Consider the following 16947-nt stretch of genomic DNA (forward strand, 5'->3'; position numbering starts at 1 on the left):
TGGTGTAGTGCAGTTTTTTTAAATATGTTTTTTATATATAAAATTTCTTAAGTTTAGGTTTTAAAAGTTGGTTGAGGTTGCCAGCCCGGTGGCTCAGGTGGTTAGAGCTCCATGCTCCTAACTCCGAAGGCTGCCGGTTCGATTCCCACATGGGCCAATGGGCTCTCAACCACAAGGTTGCCGGTTCTGCAAGGGATGGTGGGCTCCGCCCCCTGCAACTAAGATTGAACTCGGCACCTTGAGCTGAGCTGCCACTGAGCTCCCGGATGGCTCAGTTGGTTGGAGCACGTCCTCTCAACCACAAGGTTGCCAGTTCGACTCCTGCAAGGGATGGTGGGCTGTGCCCCCTGCAACTAGAAAACGGCAACTGGACCTGGAGCTGAGCTGCGCCCTCCACAACTAAAACTGAAAAGACAACAACTTGAAGCTGAACAGCACACTCCACAACTAAGATTGAAAGGACAACAACTTGACTTGGGAAAAAAAAGGCCTGGAAGTACACACTGTTCCCCAATAAAGTCCTGTTCCCCTTCCCCAATAAAGTCTTAAAAAAAAAAAAAGTTGGTTGATTACAAGGATATGGAGAAATTGGAACCCTTATACATGCTGGTAGGAATGTAAAATGGATAGTTTCTCAAAAAGTTAAACATATAATTACTGATGAAAATATTCCCCAGCAATGAAAATGACCCAGCAATTCCACTTGTAAGTAAACATCTGAAATAATTAAAATGCTTTTTCACAAATACTTGTATACAAATGTTCATAGCAACATTTCACAAGAGCCAAAAGATGGAAACATAAATGTTCATCAGCGGATGAATGGATAAACACATTGTGGCAGACCTGTAAATGGATTGTTATTCAGCCATAAACGGGGATGAAGTACTGATCCATGCTGCAATGCTGAGCATGAACCTCAAAAGCATTATGCTAGATGAGGGAAGCCAGACACAAAAGTTCACATTGTCTGATTCCACTTACATGAAATACCCAGAATAGGTGAATCCATAGAGAGAGTGGTGGTTGCTAGGGGTTGGGGGAAGAGGAAAGGGGGAGTGACTGCTCACTGGACATTTCCCTTGAGCTGATGAAAATGCTTTGGAACTAGGCAGGGGTGGTGGTTGCACACATTACAAATGTAGTGAATGCCACTGCATTGTTCTCTTTAAAATGGTTCATTTTATGTCATGTGAATTTCACTTCAATTAAAAAAAAATTGGTTGGGTGGCTGATTAGCTCAGTTGGTTAGAGCACGGTGCTCTTAACAACAAGGTTGCTGGTTTGATACCCACATGGGCCACTGTGAGCTGCACCCTCCACAACTAGATTGAAACAACTACTTGACTTGGAGCTGATATCCTGGAAAAACACATTTAAAAATAAAAGCTTTAAAAAAATGGGTTGATTAGTTTTGTGCATATTTCTGCAGATAAGTTATACATAAGTTTGAAAAATTGATATCGTAGAAATAGCATGAGCTTTGCCAGACACCATACTGGCTTTTAAACGTAGGACAAAATAAATGTCAGTCCTCTTGCCCAGTTCAAAGCCTCATGCTGTGTGAAACTGTCCATGTCATTGAGGTCCATGGAATTCCTTACAGTATCTGCTGTCTCTCTAGCCCCACTTAGCACTCCCATCTCATGACTAGTATCTAAGTGTCTCAAACTGCCAGAGAATCCCACAGCTTGTAGCACATTGTGTAATAAGTGTCTGTCAGGGGCCTGGCAGGAAACTATGGCATAAATCAGGATAATTTGGGGAGAGTTTAATAAAGTAAAAAGTACAGAGAAGTAGGCAGAGTGTAGAGAAATCACAAAAAATACTGCAGTACCCACAGCTGTGTGGTGACAACCTCTAAGCCCAGAAATATGAGAGGAGGGCCCCATTCTGGAGAGGGCTCCCTCAGTAAAAACTGATTTTCATTGATGTACGAGTCCATGCAAAACAACTTTGTGAAGCAGAAAGCAGGGTGGAGTGACTCTGGAAGGGAAACATAAGATGTCTGGTACAGTACACGATAGCGCTGATTCAGAGGTGGGAGTGCTGAGCCTTGGTGAGGAAGAAGGAATGTGGAGAGGCTGAGACGCTGCCTGAGCCCACAGGACTAGCAGCTCTGTAATCATCATCTGGGGAAATTTTATCTTTTTGGGCCTGTTTTTTCTATAAATTGAGGGAATTAGTTTAATGATGTGTAAGATCCATACTGTGGTGATAGTTACTGTGAGCAGGTCCTTAACTCCACGATCTTCCAATCTGATGGCAAAAACCTTACTTTTACTTTGCTTTGTGGATATGAATGTTTGTATTACAAACAGGTCTGTAGGGAAAATGTGTTAACTCAGAAGATCTTAGTGGTTTCTGAGTAGTAAGGGGAATCCACCTGATGAGGTTGCAGAATAAAGTCATAGATAATTACAAGCTTGGGTAAAAGTAGCCTACTGCCAGGGCTTACAACTGTAATACGTAAAGCTTTCTCCCACAAATATTTTCACATTTTTATTCTCATGGTTACAAATCAACAGCCTTTGGCATTATTAGAACAAATCTTTTAGTGTTACAGAGAAGTTCTCTGCCCTTCTTAGCAAGTGGAGAAACAATAACCCAACATTTTCATAAGTTACAGAATAAGCATTATTTTGTGGTAAAACACTCGCTCATTTCTCAATCTAACAAGATGTAATAAGTGACTCAGAGCTTTGGGTTCTCAGCCGTTGTCTCGCCGTTCATTATGTGTTCCCTGAGGCTTTAGAACCTCTGACTCTGGCTATGTTTCCCAGCCGGGGCTGTTAAAGAAAGGGGGTTTCTGCTGCTGTTTCCAAGAACCCAGCAAGAGAGGAACTGTCTTCATTTTAGATGGGAAAACCAGCCGAGGTGGGATTCAATCCACGTGAGTGGCTGCAGAGCCAATGTCCTTTCCCCTCTCACTTGGGATTCTAACATTCCCTCTGTGACGCGGAGAGGGCAGGCTGGGGACAGGCACCCGGGCCTCGGCCCTGCCGCGGGTGGCAGAAGCAGCCCGCAGCGGGCGGGTAGCCTGGGCGTGAGCACGCAGGACCCCGCCCTCCTGGGCTGGATCCCAGACGGGAGGCGGGGCCTGCGGCCGCGGGAACCCCAAGCCCGCCCCCTTCCCCACCCCTCAGTTTCTCGCCATGGCCTCTGCTCTGTTCCTGGTCCCTGCCGCTCTCGCGTCTTTCATCTTGGCCTTTGGCACCGGAGTGGAGTTCGTGCGTTTTACCTCCCTTCGGCCACTTCTTGGAGGGATGCCGGAGTCTGGTGGTCCGGGTGAGCGGGAGGGCTGGAGGATGAGGGAGGTGGGGCCGGAGGGGAGGGGGGCGGGGGCGGGGCTTGTAGACGAATGACAGGGGAAGTCCGGGAGAAGGAACTGTAACCAAGAAAGCCTAGGAGAAGCTACAGGAGAGGCCTGCGGGCTAAATTAGGAACTCAGGGATTAGCGGTTTGGAGAGGCGGGAGAGTGAGGACTGAGGCGGAGGGAAAGGGCGATAAGCAGAGCATGCTAAGGAAAGTGCTTTGTAGAGAAGACTATGGAGAAGAGAATGCCAAAAAAAAGGCGCTTTGGAGAAGCGAAATAAGGGGCAATCCAAGGGTGGCTTCTTGCATGCCTTTGTGACTACCCAGCAGAATCATCTTCCCCAGCTCTGAAGGAGGCCCGGGAAAGAGGGAAGGAACGGGGAATGGGAAAGTGAGGTGGGCAAAGCCTAAAGAGGAAACATTAGGGCTCTTGAAAGCATTAAGGGACCTAGCCTGGGGCCCCAAGAAGAGGTGAAGGTAAGGGGTGTTTCCCACCATCTTGTTCTTTTGTCTCTTTCTCCAACTCCCCCTAGATGCCCGCCAGGGATGGCTGGCTGCCTTGCAGGACAGAAGCATTCTTGCCGCCCTGGCTTGGGATCTGGGGCTCCTGCTACTATTTGTGGGGCAGCACAGCCTCATGGCGACTGAGACAGTGAAGGTGTGGATGTCCCGGTACTTTGGGGTCCTTCAGAGGTCACTGTACGTGGCATGTACTGCCCTGGCCTTGCAGGTATGAGGCCCTGGCACTGAGTCCTCAAGGGAAACAGTCTGGGAATGATGACCTAAATGGTAGGGACGAGGACTTTTGGCCTCTGATAAAATGTGGAAACATTTTGAAGGAGAACTGAGAGTATTCAGGACTAATCTCAGCTTCCATTCCTCCACAGCACATACTCTATTTTTTTAATCAACAAGGATGTACTGCTTCTCATTCCCCAACTGTACCATGTGCATTCTCACCTCTGCAACTTTGTCTGAGTTTAAGATCCTCTCCTTAACTCCTCTTCAGCCCTACCCTTTCTTTTGAACCAGGAGAACTCTTCCCAGTGGGCACTCATCTGTCTTCTCAGTGGGTGCTTGGCATAGGCTATTTTGTGCACCTCTCTGGTCACCCCCATCTGGTTCTGTAAGTCCTTCTGGTAGAGACAGGTCATCTTACAAACTTGGGGCCCCACCCAGCACCCTCCACATGGTGACTGTTTCTTGGTGATGTTCATAGTCAAGGTGGGGAGAGCAGCAGGCCAGCCTGGGGTGGGGCAGCTTCTGAGTCCTGGTCTCTCAAGGATGGGCTGCTGGGACACCTAGCCCCTCATCCTTCCCCAGCTGGTGATGCGATACTGGGAGCCTGTTCCCAGAGGCCCCGTGTTGTGGGCAGCTCGGGCTGAGCCATGGGCCACCTGGGTGCCCCTCCTGTGCTTCGTGCTCCACGTCATTTCCTGGCTCCTCATCTTCAGCATCCTTCTCGTCTTTGACTACGCCGAGCTCATGGGCCTCAAACAGGTGAGGTTGCCAGATCCCAACTTGAGACCTCTGATCCTTTCTAGAATGCCTCTTTCCTTTCCAAGGATTTTCCTCCTCTCTTCCTCTCATGCTGTTCTACCTTCCTCTTGCTTTCAGCTCCCTTACCTCCCTTTCTTATAAGATAGTCTCCCCTCAGCCCTCCCTCAAAGGCTAAAAACCATGGGCCTCCTGGGCCTGGGGAAAGTTCGTGGCCCAGAGATGAGGGTCAGGGGCACAGGACTCAGAAGAGTGGTCCCTGGGCCTGAGTTATAGCAGGAGGGTGCCTGGAAGGGGAGGAAAAGGTAGCTAAGTTTCAAAAAGAGCTTGACTCCGTTTCTAAGCTGTTCTCTCTCTCCTAGGTGTACTACCATGTGCTGGGGCTGGGCGAGCCTCTGGCCCTCAAGTCTCCCCGGGCTCTGAGACTCTTCTCCCACCTGCGCCATCCAGTTTGTGTGGAGCTGCTGACAGTGCTATGGGTGGTGCCCACCCTCGGCACTGACCGCCTCCTTCTGGCTCTCCTCCTTACTCTGTACCTGGGCCTAGCTCACGGACTTGACCAGCAAGACCTCCGCTACCTCCGGGCCCAGCTGCAAAGAAAGCTCCACCTGCTCTCCCGGCCCCAGGATGGGGAGGCCAAATGAGGAGCTAATTCTGGTTCCAAGACATGTACTTCCTCCCCCCCTCAGAATTCAAATTCCTTGATATCCAGGCCCTGGCTGCTTTAGACTAGAGGCTTAAATCTGTGGACTGAAGGAGGACCTGTCCTGTCCACTCCCCTCCCTGGGTCCATCTCCATACCTTAAATTCTGAGTCTCAGCCACTGGACTCCAAGGTGCCCTTCTCACCGTCAAGGAAGAAGGGTGGGGAACTTACTGGTCTCCTCACAGATTGAGGGGGGGCTTGACACCCCCCTCACCAACCTCAAAAGGAGAAAAGTCCCGCCTGACTGGCACAGGTACTCCTCTGGCACAGGTACTGCCTCTGCACCTCAGGGATCATCTCCAAGTCTCAGTTCCCCTCCTAGGAGCTGCACGTTTGAATAGCGGCTGTCCCTCTAGATCCCCACTGGCTGGCCTCTCCACCTCCTTAGGCCCCGCCCCAGGGTTCTGTGCTTGAACCTACTTGGGAGGACTCTCCTGCTCATAATTCGGGTGACTAAGGGCCCCCCTGTTCTCCCGAGGAACACGCAATGGAGGAAAATAAATTTCAGCTTGGTTTTTCTACATATAGTGCGCATTTTGTCAGTCTCAAACTTGCAGGGCTGAGTTTGGGAAGGAAGCGAGCCCTGAGCCTGGGAGCGTCAAAGCCTAGTCTGGGCGGCCAAGGGCGGCGGCCACTCCCGTGGACCCACCCCCATCTTCCCGGAGCATCCTAGCCCCGCTTCCTCCACATTCCCCAATTTCCCCGAAGCAGACCTTGGGACCCATGGGAGACGAAAGCATAAAAGAGGGGGCAGCGTCTCCGGGAGGAAAACGAGCTTCCAAAGCTGTTGGCCTCCGAGCGCCTCTCCTCCCCACCGGCGCCCCACTGCCTGGCGGCGGCCCGGGACCCCGCAGCAACAAAGGCGGGCCCAGGAGGCCAAAGTGTGGGGAGGAGCGGCAAGAGATGGGAAGGGCGGGCCCGGCTCCGAGCAGCTGCTGCTTCCTCCCCAAGTCCCTCGAGGGGCCTGAGTCACGGGCCGCCGCCCTGGGTCGGCGGGCTGGGGGTGGGTGTCTGGACACCTGGGTTCTCCAGGGCTACCGGGCGGAAGCGGGGTGAGGGACCCTGGGGGCCGAGAGCTGAGAACCACGGGTGGTGGCGGGAAAAGGGGAGCCGGGATCCGAGTCCCGCGCAGGGCCGGTGGGAGCGAGGCCCCACCCCCTCCTCGGGCTCCGCCCCGCGCCCCCTTCCCTCTCCCCATTGTCCTCAGACAAAGCGGTCACCGCCCCCCGCCCGGCCCCCAGATTTCTGTCTCCGTCCCTCCTCCTCGGCTCCCTCTTTCACTCCTCCTCCTCCCCCTCTTCCCCTCCCTCCTGTCTCCGGATCTCCCTCGATCCCTCTCTCCTCCTCTTCCTCTCGCCTCCCTCCGGACGCCAGGCTTCTCCGCACCCCCTCCCCTGGGATCCCCGCGGCGTGTGAGTTGACAGAGGCGCTTCGGACTTGGTGAGGGGCTGTCTCTCCGCTCCGGTCCCTGGTCCGGACCTTGGGCTGATTCCTCTTTGTGCTGAGATTGTCTGTCCATGCGACTAGAGCTGGGCAGGATGGCTGGCAATGTCATGGTTCCATGAGAGCCGAGACCCTGGCTCAGGACGCGAAGGCTCAGGAGAGAAGAGGCGTTGAGCTGGTCCTACGCTCTCCTGGGTCCGGGGCACAGCCGGTGGGAGAGGCAGGCAGTGGTGACGCGCCGGGGTGGGGGTGGACGTTAGGGTTCTGGGAACGCGCTGGCAGACCAGGCGCCCGGGTTCAGAAAGTCCCCGGGGGAGGGTATTTCCCCTGGCCCGCCCTGGGGCGGAGAAGTGGGGGAGCCGGGAGGCGGAGCCCAAGCCCAACTGGAAGGGGAGCCCGGATTTCGGGGGTCCGCGCCAAGACGCGCGAGGGTGCACCCGCGGAGCTCCTTTTCCCCTCTGAACCCCGTTTCCCCTGCTCCCCTAGACCTCCCCACTCACCGTCCCTCCTCACCTCCCCGACACCCACTCGGGTCCGGTTGCCCCCTCACCGACGGGATTCCCTGACCTCCCTCCCCACTCTCACTGCCCCCAGGGTAGCGGTGAGGCCACCTCGCTTGAACCTGTCCCGCCTCACCCGCTGCCTCTCTTCTCTCTTCTCCCTCACACCAACTTCTCTTTTCGCCCTTCTCTCTTCTTACATCCCTGGGACTGTCTCTGACACCCATTAACCGTGTACTGCCAAATCTGATTCCTGACCCTTTGCCCCGAATCTCCACTCTTCCTCTGCTTCACCCCCTCCCCGCCCCCATCAATTTGGCCCATAGCTTTTTCTTGGTTTTCCCCTTTCTCTCTCTTGCCTCTTCTCCTTCTTTCCCTCTGTCCTCACTCTCAGCTCCCCTGTCCTTCTCTGTGTCCCACTTCCCCCCTTCACTTCCTCCCCCCCCACCCCCAGTCTTACCCCCTGAATCTGTCTGGAGCCTCTTCTTCCTGTTCTCTGCCCCCAGTGCTCCCCACCATCACCTCCAAGAGACCATGGCCACCATCCCGGACTGGAAACTACAGCTGCTAGCCCGGCGCCGGCAGGAGGAGGCAGCAGTTCGGGGCAGGGAGAAGGCTGAGCGGGAGCGCCTATCCCAGATGCCAGCCTGGAAGCGGGGGCTCCTGGAACGCCGCCGGGCCAAGCTTGGTCTGTCTTCTGGGGAATCGAGTCCTGCCTCTGGGACTGCAGAGGCTGGACCTCCAGACCCAGACAAGTCTGCCGTCCTGCTGGAGGCCATCGGGCCAGTGCACCAGAACCGATTCATTCGGCAGGAGCGGCAGCAGCAGCAGCAGCAGCAGCAGCAGCAGCAGCGGAGTGAAGAGCTTGCAGAGAGAAGGCCTGGGCCCTTAGAGGCCCGGGAGTGGAGAACCAGTCCTGGGAACATGCGGGATCCAAGCCCCAAGGGAAGAGAGTCGAGGGAAGAGCGGCTCAGTCCCAGGGAAGCCAGAGAGAGGAGGCTGGGGGTAGGGGGAACCCAAGAACCCAGCCCCAGGCCTTCAGAAGCTCAGGAGTGGAAGCAGAGCCCAGGAGAGGCTGGAGACAGGATCTCCATGCTGTCAGAAGCACGGAAATGGAGGCTGAGCCCCGGAGAAACGCCAGAGCGGAATCTGGGACTGGCAGAGCCTCGAGAACAAAGCCCCAGGAGAAAAGAGGTGGTGGAAAGTAGACTGAGCCCAGCAGAGTCTGACAACCAGAAGTTGGGCCTGACAGAGGCCCATAAATGGAGGCCTGACTCCAGAGAGTCTCAGGAACAAAGTTCGATACAACCGGAGACATCAGAATGGAAGCTGAGCTCAGGAGAAGAAAGAAAAGACTGCTCAGAAGAATGTGGGAGGAAAGAGAGGCCAGTTCCAAGGATGGCCCCAGAAGAGAGTACAGGGCTGTCAGAGACGCTGACAAGGGACACTCCAGATACCAGCTCTGGAGGAGTGCAGGCCGCAGAGCAGAGGCCCAGCACCATGGAGGATGGTGAGAGGGGCTTGAGGCTGGCAGAAGGGTGGACATGGACCATGCACTCTGGGAAGGTTCGGGAATGGACACCCAGGGACACAGAGACTCAAACTCAGAGGCCAAACCCTCCAGAGTCTGCTGAGAAGCACCTGAGGCCTCTTGGTGCAAAGGCTGGAGAAGGGGAGGCTGAAAAGGAGGAGGCGGAGGCTCCGGGCAGGTCTCTGAGAACCCTGCAGAACCTCTGCTCTGTGCCCTCCCCCCTTCCACCAGAGGACGCTGGGACTGGAGGCTCTAGACAGCAGGAAGAGGAAGCAGTGGAACTCTGGCCCCCACCCACAGCCCCTCTGTCTCCCCCACCCCCAGCCCCACCTGCCCCCCAGTCCCCTGGGGATCCCCTCATGAGCCGCCTGTTTTATGGGGTGAAGGCAGGGCCAGGGGTGGGGGCCCCCCGCCGCAGTGGACACACCTTCACAGTCAACCCCAGGAGGTCCGTGCCCCCTGCAGCCCCTGCCACGGCAGCCACAGCTGACGCTGCAGTCCCTGGGGCTGGGAAGAAGCGGTATCCGACTGCTGAGGAGATCTTGGTTCTGGGGGGCTACCTCCGCCTCAGCCGCAGCTGCCTTGTCAAGGGGTCCCCTGAAAGGCACCACAAACAGGTAGGGAGCAGCCAAGCCAGACTCCTTAGAAGCCCACTCGTCTGTTCCCTCTGGACTCCGTCTTTTTTATACCCCTGTATTCTGGTCTTCCTCTATTCTTGTTGATTCCTGCTGCCACCCTTCCTCCTCTGCACACACACCCTTCCTTCTTGTAGCCCTCCTTTTCCATTCATTTCCAAGCCCCAAGGATCCTGCCGGCAACCTAGTGCTGTTCCTGGGTGTGTCTCTCTCAGGGTGTGCTCAGGCTGCTTACCCTCCACTCCCTCAGGCTCTGAGTGCCCCCCCGCGCCCCCCCCATTTCTTTCCTTCCTTTCCTCTGAGTCTGTGACCCAACCCAGCCCATCTGGTGGGAGACAAGCCAAGCCTTGAATCTATGAAGGCAGGGTCACCAGGGTGAAAGCCTTTACCGCCTTCCAAGGAGAGAATGTTGGAGCAGGAAGCCTGGGGAGGCGGAAGAGGGGGCTTTGGGGTTCTAGGGAAAAATGGGGGGAAGAAGTGAGTGGAGGAAGTTCTCACAGTCCCAAGGAACAGGGGGCAGAGCTGAGTGGGGACATCCTAGGATGGAAGGGGGATGGGGAATAGAGCAGGGCTGTCCACAGAGCAGGTCTGCCCCATGGGAGAGATGCACACAGAAGCCATTTGAAGTGGGTGACCTCGGAGTTGCACACCCCCAGCTGGGCCACTGCCTCAGACAGTGCTCCCTTCTCTCTTGGGACAAGAAAAGCCTTCTCCTCTTCCAAAATACCCCCTGCCCTCCCTTCCTGCCTTCCTCCCTGGGCTTCCCCTCCCTCCTCAGAACTGGCTCTGCACTCGGTTTTCCCCTCTTCCTGCCACCCTGGCCTCTCCCTCCCCTTGGGGTAGAAAAAGAGAGAAGTGACTTTGGAGGCACTGCTGAGAGCAGGGAGTACAATAGGAGTTGAGGACAAGGGTGGGGGCTGAAGCCAGCAGAGGGTCAGAGGTTGAACTGAATCAGGCCATGCAGGAAAGTGGGAGCTGCCAGGCCGACTTCTCCCCTAGCCCTGGCCCAACCCCTTTCCTAGTCCCTTCCTTTCACACCAATCAATTATCAGCTTGAAAATCTCTGAGAGGTCCCTGAACCTAATATGTCTCCCTAGAGGCTGGGAAGCCCTTCCCACTCTACAGTCTTCATCCCATGTGTTATGTCCTCAGATAAGGTTTTTGTTTTTAGTGTTAGTGGGAAATCACAGGAACCAAAAACCTAGGTTAAGCTTGGGGGGGGGGAGGGGAGGGTCATTTGATCCCCCAATTCATCACAAGAAGCTTAAGCTCCCCTCCCCAAGCCAAGATGCCTGAGTCCATCCTGAGCCCTGTGTCTACTACTAACCCTTTCCCCTTCAGATTGGGCTGATGCAAGGAAGTAGGTCAGGAACTGCCAGGGTGAAGTGTTCAGAAAAATCACTTCCTACTAAGTTGGCTTGTACTTTTGGGGAGGAAAGAGCAAAGGGAGGCATGAAGTTTGGGACCAAAAGCCCGGGAGCCATGCGGGTGCAGGGCAGGACCTGTGATGGTGACCATACCTAGGTCAGGGAGCTGGGGAGCTAGGGAGCCGGAAGCAGATCGCCCAAACAGGAAGCCTGGGGTGGGGGCCGGAAGGCTGGTGGTGCTGAGTGGGGAACACTGGGCCCTGGCCTGCCAGAACTGTGCTCAGGATGTGGTGAGAGAAGAAGGAAGCAGCCACTGTGGGGGTGGGGGTTGGGGAGGCAGCAGCACAGAGTTCTCTAGACCCAGACACCGCCCCCCCCCCCCCCTCAGACCACTGCTCTCTCAGCACCACCTCATGAGGGGCTGGCATGCTGTCCCTGTTCTGCCCCAACCCGCTGGCTCAGGGATAGGAGGACACCCCCTCCACACCAGCCTTCCCTAAATAACTCCTGTTTGCAGGCGATTCCATCAGAGTATCCAGAGAAATCCCAGCCCTGCCACGGAGCCCAGAGGCTGGGCTGTAGCTCATGCCCTTCCCCAGAGTCCCCTCTGGCTGATACACTGGCCCCTCCCCTCTCCTGCCCCCTTGTGACCTTATATAGCTGATGAGAGAGGAGCCAGTGAGTCACCCCCTGCGTACTCCCCCCACATCTATGCAGGCTGCATTCCTAGGAAGCCCAGTCAGAAGCTGGGGGTGGGGGGTGGGGGCTGCTGAGGAGAGGAGCAGGGTGAGGGGAAAGTCAAACATGGACTGAGAGCAAATAAAATGAATCCTTTTTCAGAGTGGCTAATAAACTATGGAGCTTTCATATCCCCGAGAGGGGATATGAAAAGAAAACAAATGGGTTGCCAGAAGTTTAGGTAAATCTGCCAGTAACAGAACCAGACGTTGTCCCTTTTGAGAAGTTGGGATGTAAGGGGTCTGGTTGCTGTCACTCAATTCTATCAGCAGTTTCAGACAGACTGGGGTTGACTGTATACAGGCTTGGCGCCCCTCACATTGCTCCCCCAGCATTGGTCCTCTGTTGGGACCTCATCTGAATTCTGGATGAACCCTTCCTTACCCAGTATAGCGACTGCCATCCTTCTATTGACAGCAGACACAAGGGTAATAAGTAAGTTCTCTGGTAGTTTAGGAGGTGGTTATGGGAAAGCAAATAGAACAGGGATAAGTGGAAGCTAGAGGGCCAGGAAGAGGGGGAATGAATATGACAACTTTATAATAGGGTGATTGGGAGAGAGGGAGCCATGGGGCTATTTGGGGAAAGAGTGTTCCAGGAAGAGGGAACAGCCAGTGCAAAGGTCCTGGGGTGGGAGTGCCCCCAGGTGGGCCTGTGTGGCTGGGGTGGAGGAGGCCGCACAGGAGGGGAGGGGGTGTGGCATGTGGGCAGCACTCGGTAGGCCTTGGTCAGGCTCTGGCTTTTGCCCCCAGTGAGATGGGAGAATTGGCAGGGTTTGGAGCCAAGGAGTGATACATCCCTGAGTTCCATCTTCCTGTGGGGACCCCTGTGTTAGCAACTGCCTGTTCAGACACCCTCCAGGCTTCTCATATCCCAGTCCATGCAGAGACTCAGGGATGTGGGGCTCCAGCCCCAGGTTTCTCAAACAGACGCCAGGGAAGGCTTGAGAAGATCATCTGGCCCTTTCCAAGTACTTCACATGGAACGTTTGTCTCCTTAATCGCTTTGGCTCCCAGAGTTAATCCCACCCTGCCCCTTCCCCCTGAGCTGCTTAAGAGGGCAAAGGGGAAGGGTAGGAAGGCAGTGAGAACAGCTGGGTTCTCACTGCCTGCTCTTGGGACGGCCGCTTACGAAAGATTTTCTATCCCCTCTGGCATTTTGCCTCTATCTCTGCGTGTCCCTCCTGGTTCACTCTCCACCTCCACCCTGTTTGCGTGGACTTTCCTCTCTGACCCTGTCACCTCCCCCAGCTTCACCTTTCAGGGACTCAAGGGCTGATTTTTTCCCCTACCTGTTGGGGGACAATCTTCATTTCCTCTGGGCCTTTCCATTCGTCTCCTTTCCCCTCCCAGACTCTAGACCCTTTTGCTGTGGGTCTATTCCAGCTGTAGGAAAGGAGTGAGAGGAGCAGGAGGTGGTGTGTGTCCAGGGTCTCTCAAGAACAGCAAGGGGCTGAGGGTATGGAAATTAACATGCTTGTCCTTGCTTTTGCTTGGGCAGTTTCTCCTGCCCAGCCAACTCAAACGTCACCTCCTCTGGGAAGCCTTCCTGATTGCCCCAGGGCGCCCAAAGACTCAGTTCTGATCACAGGACTTATTTCCATGTATTTAATTTCTACCTACCCTTCTGCCTCCCCTACTCTAAAGAATAGGAGGAACCTTGGTCCTGTATTACTCATTTCTGCCGCCAAAGCGCAGGCCAAAGTCTGATGTTTTTTGAAACAATGTAATTGAAGAGGGGAAACCTGGGATTGGAAGGCCAGCATGGAAAGGAAAAGTGAATCCCAGAGAGGGCAAAATCAGCGGGATGCCCAAACCAGCCTGACACCTTACCTGGCACCTGCTGCGAGGGCTTTCTCGAGCTGACTTCTCACCTCCAACCCCCTTTGTCTCCCACCCTCCCATCCGCAGCTCAAGATCTCCTTCAGCGAGACAGCCCTAGAGACTACGTATCAATACCCCTCCGAGAGCTCGGTGCTGGAGGAGCTGGGCCCGGAGCCTGAGACCCCCAGTGTCCCCAGTTCCTCAGTGGCCCAACCCGACGACGAAGAGGATGAGGAAGAGCTGCTACTGCAGCGCGAGCTCCAGGGCGGGCTGCGCACCAAGGCCCTGATCGTGGGTGAGCCGAAGCTCCGCCGGCGCGAGCGCGCCCCCTGGTGTTCAGAGCTGGCACTGCGGTCCCGGAGAAAAGGGGAGAATTTAATGTTGGCACTTGGAAGGGGCTTGCCAGGAACTTTAGTTTAACCCTTTCCTTTAACAGATGGGGAAACTGACGTCCTGGGAAGCAAAGTACACATCAGGTCTCCAGATTTCCAAACCAGGGCTCTTTCTGAACTCTCTAGTGTGCTTAAAAACACGGTTTGGGTCAGACAGGCTGAGTTTGAATTCTATCTTCTCTTAATGATTGTGACCTCAGGGAAATAAACTGACCTTTGGCTTCAGTTTGTTATTTATGAAACTGGGTTAATGATAACTACCTCCTGGAGTTGTTGAGAGCGTTAACTAATTTTTGTGAAGCACCTAGAGGAATGGCTGGACATCAAATTATTTAATCCATTTAGGGTTTATTGTGAGAGTAAATGAATTTTAAAAATGCCTGGCACAGAATATGAGCTATATGAGTATGGCTGCCATTACTGGTAGTAACAGGCACTCAAGATGTGGAAGATGTTATAAGACTTCCTTATGCCAACTGGCCTTCAGTTCCGCGAGTGGGGTGGGGAGGCAGGGAGCAGAGGACCTCACTCATTCTCTATCATTATTGTCTCCTTTCCCACAGATGAGTCCTGCCGGAGGTGACCCCCTTCCAACCCAGGCATATACCTCCCTCCTTCCCAGAACTGAAGATCCTGGAGCCCAGACGGTTCAGAACAGACAACCCTGAAAATGAGCCTGGCAGGGAAACTCAATCAACATCTTCCAACTTGCTTTCCTCATCCTATTTCTGGGGGCAGACTCAACTGCCTAAATCCACCCTCACTCAAGGTCCCTGGTGTGAATGCATCAGGCATGCTCAAGCATCCTAGGTGAGCCAAGAGTGAGCTCCAAGTCCCAGGGAGCACAGAGCTTCCTGAGGTGCAGATGGAGCACCCCCTCCACCTCCTTGGGCCCAGTACACTCTCCCTACAGCCTTCCTTGAATCACCCCCACCCCAGGGCTCTCAAGATTTAAGCACTCCTGTCCCTGGGAGGCCTGGCCCCCACTCCTCCTACAGGCTCCTCTCCCTGCTGCTCCTTAGGTCACTGCCCCTTTGTTTACAGCTCCCAGCCCCCCAGCCCCCAAAGTCCCAGGTTTACAAGCTAGGTTTCTATTTGCCTTGCTAAGTCCATATGGAGTCCTGTCCCCTATCCCTTGCAGTCGTCTCATTGGGAGTGACCTGGCGATGTGGCTTCCTCCACTTTTGCTCAGTATTACTGTGCCTCAGTTTTCCCCCAAGAGGGAAGGTTGGGAATATTAACTCTGTACCCCATCTGGTTATTTAATTCTGTTCCTTCTATTCAGTTCACAAATGAATTGAATTGCAAGGGTGCAGGGTGACTAATAAGGCACCTCAATTTTCCCTCATTCTTCCTTGTCAATTGCCTGTTGTTGTGTTTTTTTAAGACAAAAACAATTTTCCATAATAAAATGTAGCCTTAGAGACTTGCCCGCTGTTTCTCCTTCCCCCCACTTTCTTCTGCCCCCCACTCCGGTTCAAGCCGTTGTTTCTCAGTCTAGTTGTGTAGGACACAGCTCCCTGGCCCATGCTGGTATTAGGAGCCTTGCTTGCATGCAACTGCCCCTGGCTGAGGCAGTTGGTCTGCTGCTATGTGCCCGGTGGCACACCCCCCACCCCACCCCCAGCAGCAGCAGCAGCAGCAGCAGCGCAGCCAACCTCCTGCTGCTCAAGGTAGCCCAGCTCCAGGAAGAGCTGTTGTTCACAATCTTAGCTGTAGAGGGCGCAGCTCACTGGCCTATGTGGGAATGGAACCAGCTGCCTTCGGCGTTAGGAGCAGGGCGCTCCAATCGCCTGAACCACCCAGCAGGCCTGTCTCTAGAAAAGAAAAAGGTGTATGTATGGGGAGGCTGTGCCTCATTCCCAGCCTGCCATCTTCCTATTGGCCAGGAAGAGGAAGTGGCCATGGCTGTGTGTGGAAAAAATAATGGGGTTGAACCAGGAAATCAGCATTGACATGTAGAAAGGGCTTTAAGAGAGCCCTGCACTGGTTTCTCAAAGGACTTATTTGAGGAAGAGCAGTTGAAGTATCCACTAGACTGCAAGTGCTATGAGAGCAGACTATGTTGGTTGGGTTTATCCCCACGCCTGGCACCTAGTAGACAAAAAAGAGAGAAGATGTCTAGAATGAATGATTGAACAAATAAGTGAATAGATGAAAAGAGATAAAATATTGGAAGCAGAATTGAAGGATTCCAGTATTCAGAAGCTTACTGCAGTGCAAGCAGACAGGTAGTGTATGATATTGGCTCATCCAGGGGCGTTTACTCCAGGATTCTGGACCATTAAATAATAAATCTCTTGTTGCGAACTACAGTGTATGTACAGAAGTGCAGTTTCCTGGGAAAGGGTCTCCTCTGATAGACAATAGGTTTTATATTCTTAAAGGTTTAAGAGCCATTGCTATTTCATGGCTTTGTTGCTTAAGTAAAATTGATACTGGGAGATTTTCCCACTTCAAAGAATTTGTATCTTCTACAAATGTGAAGGATCTATATTTTACTAAGCAAGTCAGTTTTTTAGTTCTGCAGGCTAGTAAAGACATGGTTGAGTAGTTACAGTCCTATGACTACAGTATGCTTCTCTCAGCCCCAGTCAGAGGAGACTCCTCCTTACTAAAAACAAAGTGTATTAGACAAATTGGTTTTAAACATATGCCAACAGTATTTAATTTACTAGCAGAGGAACAAGCAAGGAGTCAAAAGAATGAGCTGGTTCAGAGAGTATGCGTATGGAAGGAAACAATGCTTACATTAATAGCTAATTAGGTAAAAATCCTAATCTGTTGTGACCCCAGGAAGTAGAGGCAGGAAGATCAGATATGCCAGGGGTGCCTACGGTCCATCTCAGAAACAGAAAACAATGCATCCAAGAAGTAAGGAGTTACCTGTGGCTGTTAATTGGAACAACAATGTTTCTTGTTTCCACAACAGCATAAGTCCAATTAATCATAAAAGTATGAAACAGAGTCAAGTAACAAGTTTCGCTTATTTTTATTTTAT

General features: G+C 53.5%; 2 protein-coding genes across 4 annotated transcripts; both read left to right on the forward strand.

Annotated features, from left to right (window-relative positions):
* The first annotated feature begins 2736 nt into the window (after positions 1–2736).
* On the forward strand, positions 2737–6040 carry NRM (nurim). Of its 2 annotated transcripts, XM_019717408.3 has the most exons (4): positions 2742–3288; positions 3849–4045; positions 4639–4815; positions 5175–6040. In XM_019717408.3, the coding sequence occupies exons 1-4, from the start codon at positions 3156–3158 to the stop codon at positions 5454–5456; spliced, it is 789 nt and encodes a 262-aa protein (XP_019572967.1). In that variant the 5' UTR covers positions 2742–3155; the 3' UTR covers positions 5457–6040. The 2 variants fall into 2 exon arrangements, with proteins under 2 accessions (XP_074188734.1, XP_019572967.1); XM_074332633.2 differs by lacking the exon at positions 4639–4815 and having other exon boundaries at positions 2737–3288.
* Positions 6041–6235: 195 nt separating this feature from the next.
* Positions 6236–15370, forward strand: PPP1R18 (protein phosphatase 1 regulatory subunit 18). Of its 2 annotated transcripts, none has more exons than XM_074332631.2 (4): positions 6236–6957; positions 7967–9608; positions 13642–13849; positions 14510–15370. In XM_074332631.2, exons 2-4 carry the CDS (start codon positions 7995–7997, stop codon positions 14527–14529), a joined length of 1842 nt encoding a protein of 613 aa, XP_074188732.2. In that variant the 5' UTR covers positions 6236–6957; positions 7967–7994; the 3' UTR covers positions 14530–15370. The 2 variants fall into 2 exon arrangements, with proteins under 2 accessions (XP_074188732.2, XP_074188733.2); XM_074332632.2 differs by having other exon boundaries at positions 6236–6929.
* The last annotated feature ends 1577 nt before the right edge of the window (positions 15371–16947 follow it).

Source organism: Rhinolophus sinicus, chromosome 2 (assembly GCF_057876585.1).
Source record: "Rhinolophus sinicus isolate RSI-liver-muscle chromosome 2, RSI-T2T, whole genome shotgun sequence".
Taxonomy (NCBI): domain Eukaryota; kingdom Metazoa; phylum Chordata; class Mammalia; order Chiroptera; family Rhinolophidae; genus Rhinolophus; species Rhinolophus sinicus.

Bases quoted from the DNA above. Each gene is read 5' to 3' on its own strand.
- NRM (XM_019717408.3), top strand. From the start codon at position 3,156: ATGGCCTCTGCTCTGTTCCTGGTCCCTGCCGCTCTCGCGTCTTTCATC. The intron at 4,046-4,638 runs GTATGAGGCCCT...ATCCTTCCCCAG, and splicing joins GTACTGCCCTGGCCTTGCAG to CTGGTGATGCGATACTGGGA. The intron at 4,816-5,174 runs GTGAGGTTGCCA...TCTCTCTCCTAG, and splicing joins AGCTCATGGGCCTCAAACAG to GTGTACTACCATGTGCTGGG.
- PPP1R18 (XM_074332631.2), top strand. From the start codon at position 7,995: ATGGCCACCATCCCGGACTGGAAACTACAGCTGCTAGCCCGGCGCCGG. The intron at 9,609-13,641 runs GTAGGGAGCAGC...TCCCATCCGCAG, and splicing joins CTGAAAGGCACCACAAACAG to CTCAAGATCTCCTTCAGCGA. The intron at 13,850-14,509 runs GTGAGCCGAAGC...CCTTTCCCACAG, and splicing joins CACCAAGGCCCTGATCGTGG to ATGAGTCCTGCCGGAGGTGA.